Below are 18,481 nucleotides of genomic sequence, written 5' to 3' on the forward strand. Positions count from 1 at the left end.
TCATCATCACTCTACACATGACAGTTATAAAAATACGCAGAAAGATACACAGAATGATAAAATGTTGGGGTTATGAACTTGCTTAGGACATTTATATCAATGCTTATTAGAATCACTTAGGTGACTTACTCAAGGTCACAGAGCTGTGGTAGTACCTGAACAAGCAGTTTGTGTTCCATATATAATATGTATTAAAATATATAAGATTAAGAGGTACTGGGAAGAAAAAAATTGAAATTTTCTATATTTGCAGAAGTAGAATTCTTAGAATTTAAACTTTTTTGAAATTTTTATTTATTTATTTATTTTTAATGTATCACCTTTTTTGAATTTTAATGAACACCTACAAATCCCAAATAGTTCAAAACTAGAGCTTAAAATTTTTAAAATAAGATGCAAATGTTAGAGACCAATTTACTATTCAAGCCCAGGAATTAAATGATTATACTTTACCTTCCTGAAAATAAAACCAACGGGATTTTTTACACGAAGAAAACAATCTTTCTGTCTAATATCAATCTTTAAAACAAGACAAATGTCAGGGTAACACATCTTCCACCACGCATTACTCTTTCTTTCCAATTCCATTAAAAATGACCATACGCAATAGCTTTGTCCTAATACAAAATATAAGTACTGTCCAGCAAAATATGTACTTTATGCTTACACTTAAATTTTTAAATACAAGCAGTATATGGAAAGCTCAAATACAGAAATATCCAAACTTACTTTCTCTTAACTTTAAAGTTTTATGTGAAGCCAGCTTTTTCTTATGTTTGGAAAAGCTGCTCTCTAGAAGCTCTCTTCATCAACCTCCAATGACAGACTTAGTAAGTCCCTAACTTTTTGGTTTCAGGGCCATTTACACTCTGAAAACAGAAGCAATCAGAAGGGACCTCTACAACTTCCATCCTTATATCTACCCAGCTTGGCAATATCAGTATCAGTGCCCACATGTGCTTTCTCTTGTTACTACAAATGAATTGTTTTTGTTGTTAATTAAGGTTACTTATGCCTTTCACTTCTACATTATGTTCCACATCTCTTTACCTACTTAAAAAAACCATCACATTATCTCCTCCATCCTTACTTTCTTCCTCTCTGCTGAAGTGCTCCCAAGCAACAGACACATACTGTTATTTTCCCCATCCTGACTCCCCGTTCCTCCCCAGCCACGCTCATTTCTCTGCAACACTCCTCAAAAGAGTTGCTATAATTTCTGTAATTCCCCTCTTCCCACATGTTCTTAAAAATATTCTAACAAGGCTTTCTATACTCCACTGAAACTGCTCTTATCAAGGTAATCGATAACCTTTATGTTACCATAGGCAAGTCAATTGTCAATCCTGTGATCAGCATTTAATACAGTGAATCACTCCATACTTCTTGAAACACTTCCTCGCCTTCCAAAATGCCACATTCTTCTTACAGGCAGTTCTTTCTGCTTTCTTAATTGCTCCCTCCTCTTCGCACTGACCTCTCACTGTGCAGATCTCAATTACTAGAACCTGTCTATGCTCCCTCTCTCTTGACCGTCTCATCCGGAATCACAGTTTTAAGTACCATCTCTACAACAAAAGATCTCCAAATATTTATCTGTAACAGAGACCTCTCACCATGAATGCCAGATCTGCATATCTAACAACAACAACAAAATTCTAAATGAAAAAAATACTATGAAAAAAGGTAAAGAGAGTCACACTAGAAAAGTATTTATTACATGTATGATAGACAAAGGGTTAATTTACATTATATCCTAATAGGCCTACATATCAATAAATAAATAGACCAATAAGCAACAGGAAAATGGGAAAAGAGCTAGAGAAAATTCATAAAAAAGCAATAAACATATAAAAGATATACCTCTCTCATAATTAAATGCAAATTAAAATAAAACGGTACACACATTTCTAATCTGTCACACTGGCAAAAATGTAAAATTTTGATAAAAAATTTTGTCAAGAGAGTATAAACTGGTGAAACTTTTTTTATTTTTATTGATTTTAAAGAGAGAAGAAGGGAAAGGGAAAGAAACATAGAAATGGAGAGAGACAGAAACATCGATGAGAGAAAGACATGGATCGGCTGCCTCCTACCCATCTCCTACTAAAGATCGAGCCCACAACTGGGCATGTGCCCTGACTGGGAATCAAACCCTTGGCCTCCTGGTGTATGGGTTGACACTCAACCACTGAACCATACCAGCTGGGCTGAAACACTTTTTGATAAAGCTCTGTACTTGCTCTGAGACATATATTAATTTCTGGGTATTTATATTATTGACATATTCACTCAAAGTGCTCAGAAATATATGTATGTTCTCTAAATCATTTTTTGTAAAAGCAAAACATTAAACATAACCTAACTGTGCTAAATAAATTTCTTAAGTACTTGTGTATTCATATTAAATATTAAGCCACTGAAAAGAAATGAATTGTACTGACATGGAAGTTATGCAAGACAGACTATTAAACACGAAAGAAAATCAAGTTACAGAATATCATAAGTAATATGATCTCCTTGTTTGGTGGAGAAAACATACACGATATATATATATATGTATATATGTGTGTGTGTGTGTATATATATATATATGTATAAAATTTCAAAGTACCTATAATCTGTTGAGAGGGTACAATTCTGTACTCTTCACTTTTTATCATGAACTTGTATTACTTTGATAATAAAAATGACAGTTAAAAAAATAAGGGTTTCCAAAGTACAGAATTTATAAATTTCTTACTAGAAGCCAATAACATCAAGTGAGTAACTACTATCTGCACTCTTACCTGAATGGCATAAGCAGCTGAATCTTGAGCTCGGCTATTATCTGCATATGCAAGGTAAGCTCTTGTTAGTTCCATCAATAATCCATAGGCAAAACTCGAATCTTCTACTCCAGCCTCAAGAAAAACAAGAAAACATTTCAAGGATAATCTGTATAAATTGTTCTTAACTGTACTGTATCTTTCATGGTGAATTTAACTTAGAAAAGGAAAGAACAGTAAGGCTGAAACTAAGTCTGGCACCAAAGCTAAAACAGAATCTGTAGTGAAGAGTTGAAACCCAAGGCTTTGAGGTTATTTATAATAAGGTATAGTAGAATCATTCAACTTTTACATACATCCAACAATTTGTGGTTTTTGTTTTTCAAACTAGAAAGAAAACTGTATATATGCCATTTCCTGGAAAATCTCCAAGAAATAATGTGCAGCAATATTAAAAGTTCAGCTTAATTTTGCTTTACAGGATTTCGCATTTGACCACAGAAACTTTTTTATACACTCTTAAAAAGCTCTGGGAAATTAATTTTCCATGGAAACACTCAGCAAATAGTGTTTAAATAGTAATATTTAGATAATTAAGTTTTAAGTATTTGTCAAAAATAGATTAGAAAGTTTATTTAAAAGAACACACCACACTAGACTTGGCTCAAAGTTTATTGTTTTTGGCTAAAGATCTTTGCAATAGTATTGAGGAAAAAAGGCAGAAGTTACCTAACTTGCCTAGATTACATCAAGTTCCACTACAGATAGACTGAACAGTTCTTTGTAAATGGAACACAGAAACCCCAAAAGGACAGAGAACTATTCTTGCCATTTAAATTACCATTACTTACCACAAATGTAAAATCTTTTCCTTGGGTTTCGGTTGTTGAGAAATCTAGTCGACCTGGATCTATTGCCCCCAACTCCCCTAAACATTCCCCACAGAGCAACCGAGCCTGAGAGTTTGCATCTTGGCAACCTTTCAAAAGCACTGTCACCAGCTGTGAGATAACAGGTTCCACTGTTTCACTATCTGTTGCATATTTTATCAGTTTTTCCTAAAATAAAAAGAGAAAGAAAGTTTATACACCGCTTCTACAAACTAGTACACTTTTCCTGACTAGAAAGCATAAAAAGATTAAGGAATATCAGACATAAATATGAGAAAATTAAATTCCCATATCTGTAGTCTTTTCGGTTACTTTTTGATGAGTTCACATAATAAAGTTCACAATATGTTACACAGTATTAGAATCATTAAGTGTGTTTCAGAGTTTTAATCATTAATCCATTAAACAAAGTTACTGAGTATTAGTACATCAGCATAAAAAAATAAGTAAGACATAGCTCTTATCCCTAGTTCCAAATCTAATGGGAAAACAGACATGAAAACAAATAATTAAAATATCGTATGATATGTACAATAATAAATATATTTACAAGGTAAAGAAGTAATGAAGATGAAAAAGAACTCAGGATAATCAACAGATATCTCAGTAAATAAATCAAGGAGAAACAGCTACTAGGTAAAATGAGAAGACTGAAAAGTGTATAAAAACCAATAGAGAAGAAGAAAGAGACAGGGGAAAGGGGAAAGAGGTGGGAGGAGAGAAGTGGGAAGAAAGAGGGGCCTTAATGACAAATATGTTGGTTCAAATAATCTTTTCATCTATCTCCTGAGGTTGGAGGTTATTCTCAAGCAGGTTAAGACTTAGATATTATAGTTGTGTGACCACTTTAAAACTACTTCATTTATATAACTTCCTTTCTAGCAAAAGTAAAGCATATACGAGAATCTCAAATTCTATGTTAAAGCTGTGACTCAAATTAGAGCAATATATTTCAAAAGAAAAAATAAAAAGACATTTGATTCATCTGGAATCTTCAATAAGCAATCACTTACAGAATGATACAGGTTAATTCAGACAGAGATACATAAAAAGAGGAACCAGAAATCAATAAATAGCTAAACCAGTATGAAAATTAGACATTTATTCATTTGCTAAAGTTAGAAAACAGTAAGGAAAAGCAAGCTTTAACTGGCAAAAATAAATGCAGTTCATACTCAAGACAAGTTATGAAACACAAAATAAAAGGTTACTTAAATTATATACAATGGAATACTACTCAACCATAAGAAAAGATGAATTACTGCCATTTTCAAAAACATGGATGGATCTTGAGAACATCATGCTAAACAAAATCAGACAGAAAAAGTCAAGAACCATATGATTTTATTTTTTTGTGGTATATAAAACTGAAAACAACAAATAAACAAGACAAACAAAAACTCATAGACACAGACAACAATATGGTGGTTACCGAAGGAAAATGAGTGGGGGGATAATAATGGGTAAAGTGGGGTTAAATATACGGTGATGGAAGATTTGACTGTGGGTGCTAAACACAATTCAATATAAAGATGTTGTATCACAGAATTGTACACTAAACCTAAATAACTTCAATAACCGTTGTCAACCCAATAAACTTAATTTAAAAAATAATATTTAGAGATACATAAATATATAACTTCTAAGTGCTTAAAAATGTTTTCACCCTACTTCACTACTGCGTTAGAAAAAATGGGTTTTACTTTTCTGCAAAAACTGTTCAATTCCAAAGGGATTTTTAAAATGAGTGTATGTTCAATGCATCCATTTAAACAGGCATTTTAACATTTAGATCCAATTGTATCATTTTCCAAATGTTTAACAAGTTGTCAAAACAAATCCCTGCTCCAATTATGTGAAATGTCATTTTTATCATATCCTAAAAGTCCTTATACACTTGGTTCTGTTTCTGAACTTTATATTCTTTCCTCTTGGTCTGTTTACTCATGTGCCAGTATTATGATATTATAATTACAGAGGCAACACAGTGTTTTAATGTCTGGTAGGGCTACTGAACTCTCATAGCTGCTCTTTTTTTCCTTTAGAGTTTTCCTAGCTATTTTTACATGTTTGTTTTTCCATATGAACATTAGTAAAAACTTTTCAAGTTGAAAAAAACAAATAACTTGGCATTTCTTCGGGATGGCATTCAACAGGGTGAATTAAAATCTGTGTAATATTCAGCACAACTTATCCAATAAGTAAGTGTTTTCAATTTGTTTAAATTTATTACAGAGATTCCAAGATAGCAGCAGATTAAGTGGAAGCTACACTAACACTCTCCCAGAACTAAACTGGAATTACAACTAAAACATAGAAAAACCACCTTGAAAACTCTAAGTGGAGACCACACAGAGACTAGGAGGAGCTGTGGACGCGCGAGAGGGCTGGCTGGGCTCCCACAGGCAACAGCTGAGTTCAGGAGGGACATCTCATCTGTGGGGACTACCTACTGAGAACTCTGGGGTCTAAACCCCAAACTGGGCTTCCCAGCCCAGAGAAAGTTGCCCATATAACACCTGGCTGTGAAAAGCAGCAGGGTTTCTGTCTGCCAGGGAGAGATGGCTGGAAATGCAGGCACCCTCTTAAAAGGCCAACGCACAAAGTTTCATGAGCAGCCTCTCACCTTGGGCTCCAGCAGAGGGAGGGCAGAGTGGACTAGAGCTGTGTGAGGAGAGTTCGGGGTTGTGGGCTCTGGAGATAGAGTTCAGAGGGTGCCTATTGGATTCCTGTGCTCAGTCATTCCCTCATATGGCAGAGGACATCTTTCTCAGGCAGACATTTATTCTTCAAGCAGCTTTAGCCTAAGGGGGAAGCAACTGCCCCACCCTGTTGGAAAACGTCTTGTCCCACACTGTGGAGTTTCTGCAGCCTGAAGCTCATTAAGAGGCCAAATAAGAATCAGCCTCTGAGTACTTTGAGTCTTAGCCTGATTTGCTTCTGGACCCAGAGCTTGGAAAAGCAGACCTAGGTGCACATCTTGGTCTTTTCCAAACACACCCAGCCCCAGCACAGGGAACCACAAGCCGTGGAGGGCAGAAAGCTTCAAATAGGGTACCCAAGGCCAGTCACAAACAGCATCTGACATTGGTCTGCACCAGAAACCATTCAAAAGACTGGGAGTCCTAGCAGATCTACCTAATACACAGAAACAAACCCAAACATACAAAAAAACAAGCCCCAAATAAAAGAATTCTCAAGAAGAAGAGCTAAATAAAATGGAGATAAGCAATTAATCAGATATAGAGTTCAGAATACCGATCATAAGGATGCTCAACAGCATGAGAAAAGAAATGGAAACTATGAAGGAAATTAAGAATGACATAGTAAAATTAAAAAATACACTGGAAGGCATAAACAGCAGATTAGGGGAAGCTGAGGATCAATGAATTAGAACACAGGGTAAAAAAAAATCACTAAATCAGAGATCCAAAAAGAAAAAACAATTAAAAAACAGGAGGGAAGTTTAAGAGAGCTGTAACAACATTTGCATTATAGGAGTGCCAGAAGAGGTAGAAAGTAAGCAAGGGTTAGAGAACCTGTTAGAAGAAATAATGGCAGAAAAATTCCCTAACCTGGTAAAGGAAAAGTAACACAAGTTCAGGAGGCACAGAGCGTCCCAAGCAAGAAGAACCCAAAGAGGCCCATGCCCAGACACATCATAATTAAAATGTCAAAAATTCAAGACAAAGAGAGAATCTTAAAGGCAGCAAGAGAAAAGCAATCTGTTACCTACAAAGGAGCTCCCATAAGGCTGTCAGATGATTTCTCATCAAAAACTCTACAGGCCAAAAGAGAATGGCATGAAGTATTCAAGGTAATGAAAAGCAAGGATCCGAAACAAAGACTACTCTATCCAGCAAGGCTATCATTCAAAATAGATGGTAAAATAAAGAGCTTCCCAACAAAAAATGGGTAAAGAAGTTTATCACCACCAAACCAGCGTTGCAAGAAATGTTAAAGGGACTGCTGTAATAAGAATCTGAAATAGAGAAACATAGGAATAAAGAAATAAAATGGCAATAGATACGTACCTATCAATAATACCCTTGAATATAAATGGATTAAGTGCTCCAATTAAAAGATTTAGAGTAGCTGAATGGATAACAAAACATGATCCAAATATATGCTGTCTACAAGATACCCACCTCAGAACAAAAGACTCACACAGTCTGAAAAACAAAAACAAAAACAAAAAATCTCTGGAGGACTTTAAAGGAGAGATCAATAGCAATACAGTCACAGTAGGGGACTTGAACACCCCACTGACTTCACTGGATAGATCTTTCAGACAAAAGATCAACAAGGAAACAGTGACTCTAAATTACACACTAGATCAGATGGATTTAATAGACATTTACAGAACATTTCACTCCAAAGCTGTAGAATATACATTCTCCTGAAGTACACATGGGACATTCTCAAAAACAGACCACATGTTAAGACACAGAAGAAGTCTCTACAAGTTGAAAAAGACTGAAACCATATCAAGCATGGTCTCGGACATTTATACCATGGAATACTATGCAGCTGTAAAAAAGAAGGATCTCTTACCCTTTGAGACAGCATGGTGGATCCTGGAGAATATTATGCTAAGCAAAATAAGCCAGTCAGAGAAAGACAAATATCACATGATCTCACTTATATGTGGAATCTAATGAACAAAATAAACTGATGAACAAAATAGATCCAGAGACACAGAAGCATGGAACAGACTGAGGGATCTCAGAGGGAAGGCCAGGGTGGGTGGGGAGAGATTAACCTAAGAGCTTATATGCATATATGTATACCCATGGACACAGCCAATAGTTTGGTGAAGGCCTGGGAAGGGGGGAAGGGGGCTGCAGGGTGGAAGGAATCTATGGGGAATAAAGGGGACATTTTTAATGCTTTCAACAATAAAGATAAATTTAAATATAAATAAATAAATAAAATTTTGAAGTTAAAATAATAAATCTTTTACAGCCCTGGCCACTGTTGCTAAGTGATCAGAGCACTGGCCCATGCATGGGTTTGATTCCCAGTCAAGGGCAGGTACCTGGGTTGCACGTTCGATCCCCAACCCAGGTTGGGGCACATGCACGAGGCAACCAATCCACATGTCTCTCTCACATCGATGTTTCTCTGTTTCTCTCTCTCTCTCTCTCTCTCTCTCTCCCCCCCTTCTCTTCCTATCTGCCTCTCTCCCTCCCTTCCACTCTAAAAATCAATGGAAAAAATATCCTCAGGTAAGGATTAACCAAAAAATATAAATAAATAAAATAAATCTATTACATTTTTGTGTCTTTCAGGGATGTTTCAAAGTTTTCTTATTGGTTTATACATTTATTGTTATACTTATTTTTATTTATTTTATATGATTATTCTTTTTTTTTGAGGAATTCTTTTTTTTTCTAATTTTATTTTTGTTTAAAATATTACAGATGTGTTATACTTATTTTTAAGTATATTATCTTTCCCAGTTACTACTGTAAATTGGGTTTTCCAACAAGTTTTCTACCCAGTTATTGCTTGTCATATGATTGACTTTTATATCTTCCTACCTTACTGAATTAGTTTGTTGTGTGAAACAGTTTTATTATGAATTCTCTACAATTTTCAAAGTATATTAGTATATCATCTGGAAATAGTTTTACATCTTTTCCAATTCATATGCTTCCAATTGCTTTCCTCTTGTCTAAATGTATTGGCCAATATTTCCAACTAAACGTTAAATTATAGTAGAGTTAACGAGCAAGCTTGCTTTTAGTGGGAACGCATCATATTTCCCCATTAAGTATGCGCATGTGTGTGTGCATACATATGCATGTGTATAGGCATCCATTTATACTGCAGTAAAGCCTCAGTTTTGCAGACCTCAATTTAAGGGACTTCCGATTTAATGGACAACACTCCCAGTCTGAATGTCACGTGTGAAAATTAACACCCTGTTAATATTAAATTGCTTTAAACCAAGATTTGCTTATAATTAAGTTAACAAGTTACCTTTTGTTATTAATTCACTGTTATTTTTGACTACTTTTAGTGAATAGGCTATATGTTGGAAAAAACACTGTAGTAATTTCACTGACATAAATAAATATCTACAACTATAGACTACATATTTAAATCTAAGAGTCACCGCTCCTAAATAACGTTCAGCAAATGATTAGCACAAGATTACACTGCATCTCTCTCACTAACAGGTTCTGTTGTCACCTGGCATGACTTTCTGCAGCAGTTTTAACTCCTGTGACCAATGTTCAGATGTACACTAAGCCACGCCCCAGCCCTGTGTATCTGTTCACTGAGGGGACTGTTGAATGCACGCATTTACTAGACCTATTCAGTATAAATTTAAAATTATTGTAATACATATAGAAAATTTTTCTGTGAGATTAAACTTTTCATATATAGTTAATTTCCATGACACAAACATGTCTACATAAATAAAAATAGGTAAACTAACTAATTTGTCAATTTTTTTAACATACACATTCAGAAAACTTACTTCACTTTCCGCTTTAACAGACACCACCTCGCCCAAATTAGTCCATTATATCAATGTTTTACTGTATACTGAGGTACTGTCCATCAATTCCTATTTTCTTGAGTGTTTTTATCTGAAGTGGATATTGCAGTTTGTCAGAGTCTGTTTCAGCATTTGTGGAAATAACAGTATGATTTTCTCCTTCAATGTATCAATTCAGTGAATTATATTAATGGATTGTCAAATATGCACCATTCTTGCAATCCTGGAATAAATTATAATTGTTCATGGGTGTTTTCTTAATGTGAAACTAAATTCTGTTTGATAATATTTCATTTAAATTTTTTGCTTTGATATCTGTAAGTAACAATGATCTTCAATTTTATTATTTTATGCTATCTTTATAAAGTTTAGTGAACACTGTTATACACTGCTCCTTAAAAAAACTAAGTTTCCCCCCCCATTTTCTATGCTCTAGAACAATCCAAACAGCACTGGGACTCTCTGGCTTTTAAAGAGTTGGTGAAAATTGCCCTGTAAAACTCCTGGGCCTGGTGCTTTCTCTACTGGGAGTTCTTTTGTATTACTCTGTTTCTTTAGAGAAATTAGTTTTTAAGCTTTCTATTTCTAGTGGAGTCAATTCTGATAAACTATATTTTCCAGGAAAAATATCCAGGTTTACAAACTTATTTGCACAAAGGGTACAAAGTAGTTTCTGTGATTTAAAAGATACAATATTGTCATTGTTTCAATGGCTATTTCTGTCCTGCCACTTCCTACTTGCACATTTGTGCTTTCTGGTCTTCTTTAGGTTCGAGATTTATCTATTATGCTAGTTTTCTTCAAAGAGCCAGAATTTTTATTTATTAATCTGTTCCATTTTTCTCTTTTCTACATCATTAGTTTGTTTTTATTTTTTATTATTCTCCTTCTATGCTATCTTTTCTTAAACAGCTTTATTGAAATATAATTCACATACCATACATTCACTCCTTTAAAGTATAAAAATCAGTGGTCTTTAGTATATTCACAAGGTTTAAACTATTTACAAGTGCAACCATTACTTCTATTTAGCTCCAGAACATTTTTATCTTTAGTTTTCTTCTTACCGACTGAAAATAAATGTGCCCAGCTACATGCTGATTCTAAACTAAATTAACCCTCACTTTAAATACCTCTAACAACCTGTGGGCACTCTTTTTCAGATTAGTCACCCTGACTTTTACGACGCCTGCAAGTGCACGTCCCTCCGTACACAGCCTAGTTAATCTCTTAGCATTGGGGCTTTACATTAAAGGACGGCTCGTAAGAGAATTATCAGATGTGATTTATCTTTATAACACAGGTAGGAAAAGTGTGGCAGCTGTGGCTTTTCCCTAAGAGTATAAGACACTTCCTTGAGTTCTCAGATTTAGTGACTTATATCTAAGAGGTGCTGATCGATACCAAGTTTCATTGTGTTAAACCATCACCATGTCATCTGCTTAGAAATAACCTAGGCTGCCCACGGAGCGATCTTTCCTATTCATACATGCCTATATTAAATTTAAGAGCTTGAGGCCCACTGACATATTAGACATATCTGGGGCTGTGTAGTTCAATAGTTTTTTATTACCACGTCTGAAAAACATGTTATAACTATCACGTACCTAAGTGTCATGTTCTAAAATTCCAAAATTATGTTCAGCAACAGATCTGATTTAGAAACCACTTTCAGACCGTCTCTGCGCTCCCATCACACTCATGCTCGCCTCTGTCCGTCCCAGGTGGACAGTTCTTTGGGCACCTTTTGTTCTCTCATCTTGTTCTTTTAGATCACATTTTAAACTATAGCTTTTACTTTGCCTTTTTTCCAATGCTATGGATTTCCACCAAAACAAAACTCCTCTAAGTCCCAACAAATTTACTAATCCAATCATAATTTTGCTTTTGACGTAAATTAAAAAGGTGAATTTTTGTGAGTGACACCAAATGCATATTTAAACATCATTTCATTAGTTTTGATTTAATGGTCTTTTGCTTTTTGTAATCAGAAGTAGCAAGTTACTAGGCAGCTGATTATTTCAACTAAAGGTGTTACAAGATAAATGTGGGTATGAAAGGCCTACCAAAAAGTCCAAATAAGCATTAGTTCTTCTGCTAAGGTAAAATTCAAGTAAGGGCCAAAGAGATTGTGGCGGGGAAGACTGCTTTCTCCACAAGACAGCCCTTGACAGCACCCTCCTACACGAGATGCCTTCCTGACTCTGGCAGAAAAGCAAGCCTTGCCTCTTTGTGAACTTTATTATATGCACATAGGTGGGCAACCAACCGAATTCTTTATCCCCAAAAGAAGAGAATTTGCCTGCACAGAATAATAAAAAACTATCTCTGCCTTCTGATAAATCTTTAAATTCTTTAACCTAAATTATGCAGGCAGAAAAGTAAAACCTATTTAAGTCATTAACAGAGCAATTTAAATTTTCAAACTTCACTATAGCAGAGGTTGAAACAAAGTAAAAAAGTGTCATTTTAGTCATTGCAGAAATGAGTATTTTGTTGTTCCTTAATGGTTTTTGAGAAAAAATTATATTATAGCCTGGGAAAGCCAGTCATGCAATACAGATTGACTATATCTAGAAAGAGTTGACTTGAGATATGTAAAGAGCCTATTTAAATACCATGAAATTTTAATTTTTCATAAGTGGTATCTGTATTTCTTAGAATTTATGTGCAAAGAGAAGTGAAAATGTAGTTATAAACACACATAGGTAGGCAGCTTGACATACAAGTGTAGACATGTGGACATTACTAAAACTAGTTGACTTAAAGGTAATCATTCCATCTAAGATTTAGAATTAAATAGAAGCTAGTTTTAAAATAATGATCTGGAGATTTTTTAAAAAGATAGAAAAACATATATTGTCATTCCATGAATTAAAAACTGTCTTGCCCTGGCAAGGTAGCTCAGTTGGTTAGAGCATCGTCCCAATACACCAAGGTTGCGGATTTGATCCCCAGTCAGGGCACATACAAGAATCAACCAATGATGCATAAATAAGTAGAACAGAAAATCAATGCCTCTTTCTCTCCCTCCTTTTCTCACTCTCTCCCCATTCCTCTCTCTCTCTAAAAAATCAATCAATAAATAAAAAAATTTAAATACCTGATTGTTTATATCACTGTTTAGACCACGTTTGGTTTTAAAGTACTCCCAATACATTTATTAACTAATTAGATTAGACTCAGCATACAAAGTGGTAGTGTAGACCTGAACTATTTGATGGTTTCAGTTCAACAAAGATGAGGAAGCCAGCCTCTGAGCAGTTTCATCCCAGAACCCGCTGCTGCTGGTGTGGAAATATAGTAAGTGAAACCAACGAATATATTGGTCCTGTCTACTTCTGCTGAATGGAGGCAGACTCAGAGTTAATTAGCCAAAATGAGGAGCCAGAGAAATGTAAATATACCAAAGTAGCTCAGCCTCCAACCTAACTTATATTAATCAGCTTACAAACATTCATATTATAATTGTCCTTTGATAGATAGGATGTCAACTAGATTTAGGAGTATATCGTTAAGATCATCCAACACTGTACTGAAACATTTCAATAAAATTATACTACTTCAGCCCATCCAGGTGTGGCTCAGTGGCTGAGCATTGACCTAGGATCCAGGAGATTGTGGTTCGATTCCCAGTCGGGGCACATGCCCGGGTTGCGGGCTCAATCCCCAGTGGGGGGCATACAGGAGGCAGCCGATCAATGACTCTCTCATCACTGATGTTTCAACTCCCTCTCCCCCTCCCCCTTCCTCTCTCTGAAATCAATAAAGATATATTTTTTTAAAAAATTATGCTACTTCTTTCAAAAAGAGAAACTAGAGGCCCTTTAATACAGAACCCAGGTAGATGTTTGGGGCAAGGGGTAAGCAGAGTAGTTTCAATGTAGTATTTGGCAGAGAATGAGGCTATTAATATTAATGAGGCTATTAATGAGGCTATTCATAATATAGATATATTTGTTGTTGTTGTTGTTAATACTCACCCAAGGATATTTTTTCCACTAATTTTTAGAGAGAGTGGGAGGGAGGAAGGGAGGGGGAGAGCAGCATGGGTGCGCGAGCAAGAGAGCAAGTGAGAAAGTGAGAGCAGGAGAGAGAGAAAGAGAGCGAGAGCTAGCGAGCGAGAGAGAAACATTGATGTGAGAGAGGCACCTCCATTGGTTGCCTCCCGCACGGGTGGGGATCGACCCTGCAACCCAGGTACATGCCCTAAGACCAGAAAAACCCTTTGGTGCTGGGGCCAATGTTCTAACCACTGGGCAACACCAGCCAGAGCTAATATTGATAATATAGAACCACGGTGAGGATGGCATAAATCATACGCTCAAGGAGATTCAAGGCTCCTCACATGTGGCAGGGCCATCTCCACCTTGGCTGCTCCCCACATTGAAGCTCATATAAGCTACTGACGCAGAAGCATGTACTCCTTGCCAGCATGCATATTTTTTTGTCCTAAATAAATGCTTCCTTCTATCATGAAAACAAACGTAACACTAACTCATGAGCATCTTAGACTTTCACATCTTATCATATGGGTTCTTGATATGCAAAAATAAGTACCTCAGTTAAATTTTTCCATTTTATATATTTATAGTGATCTGGTATTTTAAATTCAGTTCTTACTGTCATCAAGATTAGGGATAATCTATACTATATTGACAACAAAAAGAATAAAGTTCACTGGCCCCATGAAAAAGTAAACTTAAAAATTTAGCTTCATCAAAACTAATAAAGTTAATTCAGTCAAAATGTAAAATGGCACAATTACTAAACCTTTACATGACAGATATCTATAGGAAATTATGAGAAGATTCACATAAACTGCTCTGTTCAAAAACATACACCCTTACTCAGGAAGATGAAGAACCTAAAATATAACCATCAAATCATGGCCCTTCAAAGACGACAAAACAACTGCATATCACTGACACGCAGACTCAAAGGACACCTCATGGATCAAGGTTCCTAAGTCAGGCCTTATAGTCTAGAAAAATTACATCGCTCCTTTTACTGAATCTACTGAATCTCAAGCAAATACACCAATCTGTCATCTTGTCTTTGAACTTCCAAACTTTCTTTTCTATAGCTTTTTAATTGTATCTTAGTATACCTGGTTTTTATACAAGGTTTCCTTCAAACTTGTAAGAGCATGAATACGAACATCTACATTTTCATGTTGGATTGCTTTCATGGACAGCTGAAGAGTTGTCTGAAGATCAGTACTCTCAGAGGTCTCCTATATAAAGAGCACAGAGAGATACACCTAATCAATTAACCACTTTAGGAACCATTAGGAAGGCCTAGAGTCCTATAGAGTTATCATTAAAGTAGTTAAATTATACCCCTATTAAAATACATTTTAATGGAGAAAGACATTTTTCCAATTAAGTAAGAATTTATTTATCTAAATTTACTTATCTAATAAACCCCCACCGGGTCAGGTGTGGCTCAGCGGTTGAGCGTTGACCTAGGATCCAGGCGATCGGGGTTCAATCCCTGGTCAGGGCACATGCCCGGGTTGCGGGTTCAATCTCCAGTCAGGGGCATGCAGGAGGCAGCCGATCAATGACTCGCTCATCATTGATGCTTCTATCTCTCTCTCCCCCTCTCCTTTCCTCTCTCTGAAGTCAATAAAGATATATTTTAAAAAGTAAATAAATAAAATAAAATAAAATAAAATAAATCCCCTTCTTGGTAAGAAATACAAGTTCCCCTAACTTACAAGGCTACATAATAGTCTTGAGCCAAGTCTATGGATTATGCAGATAATTCATCCCTTCCTTACTTTGACTACTATTTTCTTATGACTATCAAGATTTACCCGTTAAAGGAGAAATCAAGTCTTCAGAACCAATCATAGGATTGTTAGTAAATACCTCTGCTATTCTGACCCAAGGTCAGGTATTCTACTTTCTGTCCTAAAATTCTATGGAATCACCATTAATATTTTTGTAAGTTCAGAGAATTCACTGGACTTCAGGATGATGGAACTACAAACTACCCCCCTTCTAAAGCTCAGAAATCAGTCAGATCTGAATTTCCATACCGTAGTTTATAGCACAACATAATTCGGATCATTCCACAGCTTTTCTTTCTTTACTCAGGGCATGCAGCTATGGGAGCTTCTTCTTTTGGGGACTATACGTAGGACTTATTGACCTGGGTAGTAAAGTCACAAGAAATGTATTTTTTGCTCTCTGCTCTATCTAATGCTATCACATCTTTTCTCTAAATGCTAAAACTGTCCTCTAAAAATCATGGAACCATGACAGGATTATCTATAGTCACCAAAAATTAGTCATCAGAACATGACTATATTATGCCTAGGTATGATTCTAAAAAATCTCTTTCAATGTACTGGAATCTGGGAACAATTTTATATCAATGACCTAAACCATAAATAAAAAATTAAATACCTTTCTGTATTCCTGTAGAACGGCTTTTATCTTTTTTAATTCTAGATGGTCAGGTAAAAAATATATTTCATGAAGAAAATCTTGTACAGCATCCCTAATAGTCAATTGGAAGAAAAAGAATTATTTGCAAAGAGAAGGCACACTAAAAATATACAAAACAGAGCCTGAAACTAAGGCTAACTTAATGCACATTTAAAAGTGCTAATTAATTATTTACATGCAAAGTATTCTTCCTAACTGTGTCTAGGATGATCAGCTAAGAATGGCAGACAATCAAGCCTAAGAAAAACCTTGCGGCAGTCTGTCACATTGGTGGCTGGGAATAAACTACATTCTTGGTATACACAGCCACATACAGTTACTTCTTCTTCAATTTTTGCTTGGTGTGTGACCTGCTTTTACAAACAGAATATGGCAGAAGAGATGCTGTATCAGTTTGGGGCCTAAATGTAAAAACATCTTACAGCTTCTGGCTAGGTTTGTGCTCATAAGAATCCTGAGTCACCACGTAAGAATTCTGGCCATCAATAAGAACAGGCTACATGGACACGGACAGGCTACGTGGACAAAGAGGCTCTGAGATAACATGGAAAAAGGGAGAGGCCCAGCCAAGTCTACCAGAAGGCTGACTGCAGCCCCACCAATGACCACTTGCAAGACCAGCCAAAGAATCAACCAGCTGAACACAGCCTAGACTGCAAAATTATGAGTAAATAAAAATGCTCATTGTTTTAAGATACTGTTTTGTAGAGTGCAATAAATAGTTAAATTCTCATGAAGAATTTTTGAGAAAATTTCAAACAATTCCTATTAACACAAATAATTTTTAATTTGCTTCAAATATAAATGCGAATCTTTCTGGGTCCAAATAAAGTGTTTCTAAATTCTAGTCTTCATACACCCCAACAAATTCAATTTAAAAAAAAAGAAGAAAAATAAATAATTTCTAGTCTTCATTAACTCATGCAACAAATACGCATTAACTAACCACTATGTGCTCCTATGTGCCAGACACTGAGTTTGTAACAATAAAGAAAGCAGAAATAATATCTTCACTCAGGGAGCTTAAGATCGTCTATCTAGCACTGAGTGAAATAATTTTTTTAATGATAAAGAAATGATAGATACAAGTAGAGAAATGATTCTTCTATAATAAAGATATACTATTTGCATGATAATCCAAAAAGTATTTGAAAAGTGGTCTAGAGCAATGATTATGCTGTTCTATCATGTACAAAATATAATATATAAAAGTTTTTTAATTTAAAAAACTACATTAGCCTTTTCTTTTGTATTTTCTCCCTGATTGGAAGGTTATTAGAAATAATCAATGGGAATAGCAATAATATGAGTAAGCAGGTAAATCAGGAGTACTTAAACCCTAACTTTTCAGAAGCAAAAGAACTATGATACACACCAATGAGTGCAAAAATGAAAAAAAATTTTAAATGTATGGGAGGGCATTCTAGGCTAAAATGCAGCCTGAGTGAAAAATAAAGATTCAAAGGGATAATGTATGTTCTTGCAATAACAATCTGTACTGGTTACAGCCTGCATCTGTTCAGGAAAATCTGGGGAAAAGGTTTTAAGGTGATGTGGCCAGATTTTGGAAAGTCTTGAATGTCAAGATAAGCAATTTGGAATTTGTCAATTAGGAAACAGAGAACCACAAAATGTCTGCATGCTAGAATGATACAGATAAAGGAATGCTTTTAAATATGAACAATATGAAGAAATGTAATAAAAGCTTAAAGGAAGGAAGACTGGTTTGAAAGTTAATCTAATGAAAGAGTAAGAGTTTAAACTGAGGCAAGCTTATATAGAAAGTAGTGAATATCCCTCCTAACCTTTTTCATGCTACTCAACTATCTGCCTTTTAACTGTGAGAAGAAAGAA

The 18,481-nt window shown here is 35.4% G+C and overlaps 1 protein-coding gene across 1 annotated transcript in view; it reads right to left on the reverse strand.

Moving 5' to 3' along the window:
* ATR (ATR checkpoint kinase) overlaps positions 1 to 18,481 on the reverse strand; it is a 129,435-nt gene that overhangs the window by 58,782 nt on the left and 52,172 nt on the right. The window contains exons 20-23 of the mRNA XM_087818057.1: positions 16,586 to 16,679; positions 15,280 to 15,405; positions 3,620 to 3,826; positions 2,790 to 2,903 (exon numbers count right to left, since the gene is read on the reverse strand). Coding sequence (XP_087674183.1) covers positions 2,790 to 2,903; positions 3,620 to 3,826; positions 15,280 to 15,405; positions 16,586 to 16,679 — 541 coding nt within the window. The remainder of the gene's footprint in view (positions 1 to 2,789; positions 2,904 to 3,619; positions 3,827 to 15,279; positions 15,406 to 16,585; positions 16,680 to 18,481) is intronic.

Source organism: Miniopterus natalensis, chromosome 6 (assembly GCF_054644295.1).
Source record: "Miniopterus natalensis isolate mMinNat1 chromosome 6, mMinNat1.hap1, whole genome shotgun sequence".
NCBI classification, from domain to species: domain Eukaryota; kingdom Metazoa; phylum Chordata; class Mammalia; order Chiroptera; family Miniopteridae; genus Miniopterus; species Miniopterus natalensis.